The 8,466-nt window shown below is 36.9% G+C and overlaps 1 protein-coding gene and 1 pseudogene across 1 annotated transcript in view; one reads left to right on the top strand and one right to left on the bottom strand.

The window, feature by feature from the left end:
• Positions 1-8,466, top strand: part of ANKRD31 (ankyrin repeat domain 31) — a 150,344-nt gene that overhangs the window by 83,717 nt on the left and 58,161 nt on the right. The window contains exons 11-12 of the mRNA XM_014549846.1: positions 922-1,064; positions 7,413-7,557. Coding sequence (XP_014405332.1) covers positions 922-1,064; positions 7,413-7,557 — 288 coding nt within the window. The remainder of the gene's footprint in view (positions 1-921; positions 1,065-7,412; positions 7,558-8,466) is intronic.
• On the bottom strand, positions 5,758-6,328 carry LOC102262120 (annotated as a pseudogene).

The following is an 8,466-nucleotide window of genomic DNA, read 5'->3' as shown; positions in this document are numbered from 1 at the left end:
AGAGAGAGAGAGAGAGAGAGAGAGAGAGAGAGAAACATCGTGAGAGACATATCAATTGGTTGCCTCCCGCATGTACCCCTATAGGGGCTGGGGAACCTGCAACCAAGGTATGAGGTATGTGTCCTTGACCGGGAGTCCCAACTCGAGACCCTTTGATCTGTGGGCTGATGTTCTAACCCCTAAGCAACCAGCCAGAGCTGAAATACATCTTTAACATGCAACTTTTAGATTTTCTTACATCAATCATATGGAATTTAATAAATCTCTATAACCTATACCATTGTCTCTGGCTAACAGAGAAAAAGAACATTCATCTGGATGAATGGTTTTCTTGGAGTAGTTTGTGGATTGTTAATTGAACTACCTTGAATAGCTTTTTGCAAATAAGGAGAAAAGAAATATATAATTTTAAACTGGTTCTATGTAGTCCTGCCAGTTGGGTTACTTTAATGGAAGTACCTTGAGCTAGAAATAAAGCTTTTCTCCCCTCTTTTTTGCAGAAAAGTAGCCTGCAGCCAACATTTTTTTCTGAGCTAATAATGACACCCCACCCTCCTTACAGCCTGTTTATTTGAAGAAGGCAGGAGTAGTTTTAAATACTTTACTTCTTTTATATTTTTCTGCAACAAAGTTGGGGTAGAAATTTGATTTGTCCCTCAGATTTTTTGAATTCACCAAATAATACAGGTTGTTTTCATGGTGAGATTATCTTATCTCGTATAATAAAAATATTTTTTAAAGAAACAGCTTAGAAAAAAGGAGACATATGTAATACTCTTTGTAATACTTTAAGCAATAAAACAATAAAAAAAAGAAACAGCTTAGAATTTGAGTTTTTATTTTAAGGCTAAGCACAAAACATTATTAAGATGTATTAAGATGCCAAATATAAACAAGTACCATTTTCTTTTTGTATAATAGGTTGGACAGCACTTCATGAAGCTAGTGCAAGGGGATTTTATGAGACAGCAAGTGAACTAGTAAAAGGTGGAGCAGATATAAATGTCAAAGGAAAAGACCAAATCACTCCCCTACATGATGCTGTGATGAGTGGACATTATAAGGTACTGTGATGCTTGTGTTTGTGAAGCAAATGCTACATTCTGCAAATCTTAAAAAGCTCTGGCACCAAGCAGTAGGAAAATAGGAATTATTTTAGATCATTCTGCTAATCAGTATTCAAAATTATTCTAAAATTTTACTGTGTATGGATTTATTGTCCCTAATATGGTAGGTGACATTTTACATGTAACTTAAAAATTTTTTTTTATTGATTTCAGAGAGGAAGGGAGAAGGAAAGAGAGATGGAAAAATCAATAATGAGAGAGAATCATTGATTGGCTGCTTCCTACACGCCCCATACTGGGGATCCAGCCCGAAACCCAGGCATGTGGCTTTGGGAATCGAACTGTGACCTCCTGGTTCATAGGTCGAAGCTCAACCACTAAGCCATGTCGGCTGGGCTATGTGTAATTCTGAATAACTTTAGAACATTTTTGGTTTATATATAATATTTTTTTAAACTTGTACTTCTTTTAGACTCTTTTAAAAAAATATGTTTTTATTGATTTAAGAGAGGAAGGGACAGGGAAAGAGAGAGATAGACACATCAATGATGAGAGAGTATCATTGATTGGCTGCCTCCTGCATGCCCCCCACTGGGGATCGAGCCTGCAACCCGGGCATGTGTCTTTAGGAATTGAACCATGACCTCCTGGTTCATAAGTCAATGCTCAACCACTAAGCCATGCCAGCTGGGCATTTTTAGACTCATTTTGTATGGTTCTTTATAAGCTTCAAGAGAATGTTTCCTTCTATAAAGTGTTACATGATGATGTCCAGTCCTGATAGGAGGCATATCATTTTATGGAGTCTAGTATCAGTTTCAGAGTTGGCATAAGACATGAGAACCTCCATAGGTTTAGTGATCAGGCAATACACGCCAGCATAAGTGTACCTTGGTTAAATATCAAAATATTGTAATTCCATATGAGTTGATTAATAGTAACTGTAATAATGGATAATATTAATAAAGATTATGATTTCTAGCACACATAGTTTATTTCAGAAATTGAATATGCTGTGAGCTTTCTTGACTTTTGTTGTTGTTGTTCAGGCATTGCATTACAGGGCTGAGGCACTTACTGAAAATATCTTGTTATTTATTTCAGTATTGAAATTCCCCCTGGCTTCAAAACTCCTAGGATAGGAAAGAGGGCTAACAACGGGGCTCAGGAAGATCTGTTCTGTATACCTTCAGAAGAAATGCCTAACAGAGCTGTGGAAGGCTGCTGGGAGCTATGGTCATAGATAGATAGGCCTATTTCTTCCTAGTGTGAAACAGTGCTTTAGGTAGTTTTGCTTTTTTGGATAATGTATCACCTGCTAGTAAGTGATCATTTCTGAACATTGTGTAGAGGGCTGGGAGGAAAGAATTCTGCCTGGGACCTAATTTAATGGCTAGCAGAATACAGGTTTAGACAGGTAATGGTATGTACCCTCTCTCTGCCCTTTACCCCCTCTTCACAGCTGATCTCCAGCAGTGAAAACTTAATGCCAAAGCACTTCTTTCTTCTCCTCTTGCCAGGGCTGACATTTTCTGGTGAGGAATCTTTTCTCCTTTTGGGCAATGTGAGCTCTTTTCTTTCACAGTTCTTCCTTTGCTGTACCTGGTGATGAGTCTTCAGTTAATTTCCACATCACAAGCTAGAATTAGCTATCTCCCGCTAGCCTTTGCAGATATGTAACCTTCTCTTGTTCCCTCAGTGAAGTAGAAGGGACCAAAGACACAAGCTCACTACTTACCACTTTCCCTTTTGCCAACTCCTGTGTTCCATGACTCGTGTGTTCCTGGCACCATGGCATATCCTGATTGATGGCCAGATAAAAGAGAATGACAAGGAGTACAAATCTAGAGAAGGGTCATGAGAATTAAAAGCTAAAACCTAAGGTGGTGGGGTGAAGTCACAGTCTGTCTGCTTTTTACCCTCCCCTTCAGTTTATCTGGGGTAAGCCAACAAGTTTCTTCACCCAGCTCTTGGGTGGTGAAGTATAAAACTCCAGCTTTGTTATGGACTGACTTAAGAACCCCTTCCTTGAGAATCAAAGTGGGACAGGAAATTGTGTTGGAGGGTAGAGTAGGAATTGTGAGAGCATAAGACGAGGATCTAGGCTTACCTCAGGGAATCTCATAGGTGAGGCAAAGATGATTCGAAAAAAATGGCACAGGCCCTAGGTATTGGATTGCTCATATATTTTAGGTGTGACAGGACTAAAGATGTCAGATAGGGGAGCCCTGGGAACCTGATTCTGGACCCAGAAGCTGGAGAGGGTGAGCTTCTTAAACATTCCAGAGTTGAAGAAACTTGAATGTATTGTCCCACAGGCATTGACTATATGTTGGAAAGATACTAAAAAAAAATAGGAGATACTAGAAGATAATATTTTTAAAAAGTGAAAAAGCCATCAACACCTATTGTATGCTTTAAAAAAATATCTTAATAAGACCAACTGTATAGATACAGAAAGAAGATTAGGAATGGGAGGTAGACGGTAGGGAAAAGTGAATTGATAGATCATGGTTAAAGGCTTCTTTTAAGGGGAATGAAAATGTTCCAAAATAAGGTTATGGTTATGTTTACACAACTCTCTTAACATACTTAAAACATTGATTGTATTCTTTTTTAAAAAATAGATTTTTATTGATTTCAGAGAGGAAGAGGGAGAGAAAGAGAGAAAAAACATCAATGATGAGAGAGAATCATTGATCAGCTGCCTCCGGCATGCCCCCCACTGGGATCGAACCTGCAACCTGGGCATGTGCCCTTGATTGGAATCGAACCCAGGACCCCTCAGTCCCCAGGCAGATGCTCTGTCCATTGAGCCAAACCAGCCAGGGCTGATTGTATTCTTTACATGAATTGAGTGTCATGTGAATTCTATATCAATAAAATACATTCAAAAATACATTTTTTAAATGAGGAAAAGGTAAAATTTGAGAATTACAGATCAGTTCACTGTGGTTCCTTAGAAAAATCTGGAACAAATCATTTAACAGATGGTAGGAGAAATTTAGACAAGAAGATAGTGGTCTTTGAAAATCTTTAGGCATCACTAAGAACAAGTTATATCAGATAAACCTTGATTCCTCTTTCATTAGGCTTACTTTGTTAGTCGGTAAAAGAAATGGCATGGCGAGTGGATGTAAGCTGTCATGATTTTAACAAAGCTTTTATTTCATAAAGTGTCCTGAGGTATATGTGTGTATGAGATTGGTTGACAGTGGTATTGGGATTCACATATATTGAAAAGATATTCCTTACACATGATGATTATTCATTCCATGTGTGTCTGGAGTGAGCTCTCTTACAAAATTTGATGATCTATTCTATTACATTATGAAGTTTAAACCACTTCTTACAGACTATGGAGCAGATACAGAATATCTGTAAATCACACAAAGACATTAGTAACTCCTTGATAAAACTGCACTAATAGTTTTCTTTATTAATCATTAAAAAATCAAGCATGTAGTACAGTTTGGCATTTGAAATATTTCTATTATAAAGATGCTCAGATTGAGAAATACCTTTGGACATTTGAAAAGAAACAAAACTTGAAATGTGTTTTTTATTTTAAATCATTTAGAAGACATCAGTTACCAAACAACTAAAAATACATAATAGCAGATAAGTAGAAATTTATTAAAACCATTGTCTTCTATAAGCCTGACCTTAATGCAAATTAATCCAGGGTGGGTTTTTGGGTTCTTTTTTTTTTTCCAGATGGAAAAGTATTTGCAAATTTTCAAGATGATTAGCCAGAATAAGAGTACATTCTGTGAACATTATTAATAAAGTTCTGTTGTATGCAAAAAAAGGCTCCAACTGTACAAAAATTAAATGTTAAGGCATCTTTTACTCCCATCTTGGTGTGCAGTGAAGAGAAATGTTTTAAATAGGAATCAGCACTTCTATTCAGATGCTTTCTAATGTATTTGGCAGATTTGTTTTATATTCTCCTATTCCACATACCATGGAAAGCTTTCATGATCAAACATTGTGACCCAAGCCAAGAGAAAATTATAAACAAGTATTCATTTATTAAAGAGAAGCAGTTCACCAATGGAAGTTTAAAAGAAACTACAAATAATATTATGTGTAAAGCTCAAATACTAGTATTTAAATTTCTCTGAAGCAATTTGTGCCTCAGTAATTAAGAGAAAGTAGAGATGAACACTTTATTAAGACAAGAAGCCACCTAATATGGATTATGCTGTGGAATAATTGTCCACTCAGTATTCTATCCCACTGGGACAGTTTTTTTAAAAAGGTTTTCATACTTCTTTAAAAAATTATCACATCCACTAGAATAAGATGGTATAAATTAATATTAGTTACTCATTATCCTCCATATTTGTCCATTGACAAAGCTGAAAAGGCTTCCAAAGTATACTAAACAGTAACATTTTCACCTTTTATTACAGCAAGTTTGTGAAAATAATTTAATACAACCAAGTCTCTTCATGGATTTTCAGGTTAAAACATTTTTACGTAAGAGGCCAGGGGATTGTCAAGGGCGGAGAAAAAAAAGGACACATATGTAATACCCTTTGTAATACTTTAAGCAATAAAAACAAAAACAAAAAAAGAAACATACAAAAATTGTTTTATAAAAGAGTAATGAGAGATTTTGAACCCAGTTTACTTTTTAAAGGATGTTCTTCCCTTTTTTCTAATTCCAAGTGCTGTTTTCACCTTAAGAGCCAGTTTTGCTTAAATGCTTCACCACATCAACCCATCCTGGAGATAGAATTTCCTGGAGGAAGTTCTCCTTTGTCATCTGTTTTATCTGCCAACTTACATTTCTGAGCTTTTGAAGTTGTTCTCTTTTGTCTTTTTTCTTACTTGATGGGACTTTATTAGGAGTTTCAACTGAGGTGATATTGCTTATGGATGCTGTAGAATTAATGGGATGGTGATTCTCCATGATTCTTTATTGTTCTTGGCATATTTGAACAACGTGCAGGTCATAGTGGTGCCGAGATTGACCTCCACTGCTTCCTGTAACTTGGCTAATATGCTCTGCTTTACAACTGAGGATATGGTGGTGTTAGAAAAAATCATTCATAGATATAATTGGAGGTGTTTGGGGTATGTATCTGTCCATGAAATCTCTATTAAGATCTAAAGCTTAAAAAGCTTTGGGATCACTATTTTCTCCCCATATTGAAATGAAACTGGACTTAATTCCCCAAAACTTTCATCTCCTTCATATATAGAATGTAATGTTTTCAGTTCCATCTGCTGATCCTTGTTGGCACTCATTGTGCAGGTCAGGACGACTATGAAGAGAAAGTGGGAGCAGTGGCCCCCGGGCCAGGGAGTCCCTGTTCCTTGCCCTTGAATGCTGGAGGCACCCCCTTCACACAGCAGATGACAGTCACATGCACCCCTGCCCTCCTCTGGCAACAGGAAGCTGTTGGCTGAAGGACTATGGCTATGCTGCCTGGCATAATAAATTAATTTTAAAAGAAAAACATAGTCCCACCTTTTAAAAACTTAGACAGATATATAAGAAATAGCCCGGCCGGCGTGGCTCAGAGGTTGAGCGTCAACCTATAAACCAGGAGGTCACGGTTCTATTTCTGGTCCGGGCACAGGCCTGGGGTTGCGGGCTCAATCCCCAGTGGGGAGCGTGCAGGAGACAGCCCTTCAATGATTCTTTCCCATCATTGATGTTTTTCTCTCTTCCTCTCCCTTCCTCTCTGAAGTCAATAAAAATATGTTTTTTAGAAAAGAAATAAGTATAATATAGAGTATATTGGACACTAAGATAAAATATATACATGAAAGAAGGGAGAGCTTATTTTTCTCTAGGACAGCAGTGGAGAAGGAGGTCAGAAAGAGCTTCACAGAAGAGGTTCCTTAAGGATAGTAACAGATTAAGATTGACCAGTTTCTCCCTGACACTCTGAGGAGAACAGCAGCATCACAGATATAGGTGGAAGACAACTATCTCCTGGAGCCTGTTACACTAACATTTACTACTACAGAACCCAGTCCTCATTCTTGGTATATTCTAGCCCCATTTCAGGAGCAGCTGAAATGCAGATATTTCCCTTCCTCCCTCCCTTCTTTTTTTCTATTCTTCCCTTCTTTCTTTTTCTCCTTCCTCTCCTCTCCTCCCTCCCTCCCTCCCTAATTTTTTGTAAGAAAAGTGATATGCATATCAACAAATTATGGTTCAGTAGCAATTATATTAAATTTTTTATTGGGCAAGATATTATAGGTAAACCCAAACTTTGTATTGTTGGAAGAAATATTTGATGTTGCTTAGAGTTGTATGCTAGCACACATTTACAATAATGTACCTTTTGTACATGTTCCCTCATTTGAACAATCTTCCTCTAGGTGGCAGAGTTACTTCTTTTCAGTGGAGCTGATCCATTATTTAGAAATGCCAATGGAAAGTGTGCTTTGGATGTGGCCCAAGGTATACGTATGAGGCATCTTCTTGAGAGATATGTTCCTAAACATCAAAAACATCTTACTTCAGGTAAGATTAAACTGCCTTGTTATATCTGTTCACCATGTCAGTAGAGAATTACAGAAATTTAATTTAAAATTATAGAAATTAAATTTATTTTCCTTATACATTTTGAGAAAATCCACCCAATGGTGTCCTTGCTCCATTCTTTTTTAAAAAAATATATATATATATTAATCCTCACCCAAGGATATGTTTTTTATTGATTCTAGAGAGAGAGGAAGGAAGAGAGAGAAAAACATCGACGTGAGAGAGATACATGGATTGTTTGCCTTCTGGTACTCCCTGACCTGGGATTGAACCTGCAACCTGGGTATGTGTCCTGACTGGGAATTGAGCCCACGATCCTTTGGTGCACAAGATGATGCTCCAACCAACTGAGCCACACCACCTGAGGCCTGGCTCCATTCCTTTAATAAACTCACTTGTTTGCTAATGCATATAAATGAAGGACTCTAAAAGGACAAAGAATGATAATAGCAAATGTATTTTTCCCAAGGTTTTACATTACAGACAGTTAAGAAAACTTCTATAAAATTCTGACACTCTCCATAATCCTTTGGCTGAATAGCATGATGTGATGTCAATTATATTTGGCTGTATCTTTATCAATGAATATAGCCAACATTGTTTATTTCCATTCCCTAAGAATCTTTTCTTATGACTATACTTTTGCCCTCTCATCCATTACACTTTTAAATTAAACTACAAAAAAAATGGTTCTGCAGTTGTCAATAACAAGATTATATATATGGCATATTCTTTTTTTCCCCTTAAGATATTCTGAATTTATTAGATTACTAAATACATACTTCTTTTTAAAATTTATTTTTAAAAAAAAATCTTTATTGTTGAAAGTATTACATAGGCCCTCCTTTTCCCCCCAGTAACCTCTTCCAGCCCTTTCCCATCCTCCCA

Source organism: Myotis brandtii, unplaced genomic scaffold, assembly GCF_000412655.1.
Source record: "Myotis brandtii unplaced genomic scaffold, ASM41265v1 scaffold115, whole genome shotgun sequence".
NCBI lineage: Eukaryota > Metazoa > Chordata > Mammalia > Chiroptera > Vespertilionidae > Myotis > Myotis brandtii.
This window is presented reverse-complemented; position numbering and strand designations above follow the sequence as displayed.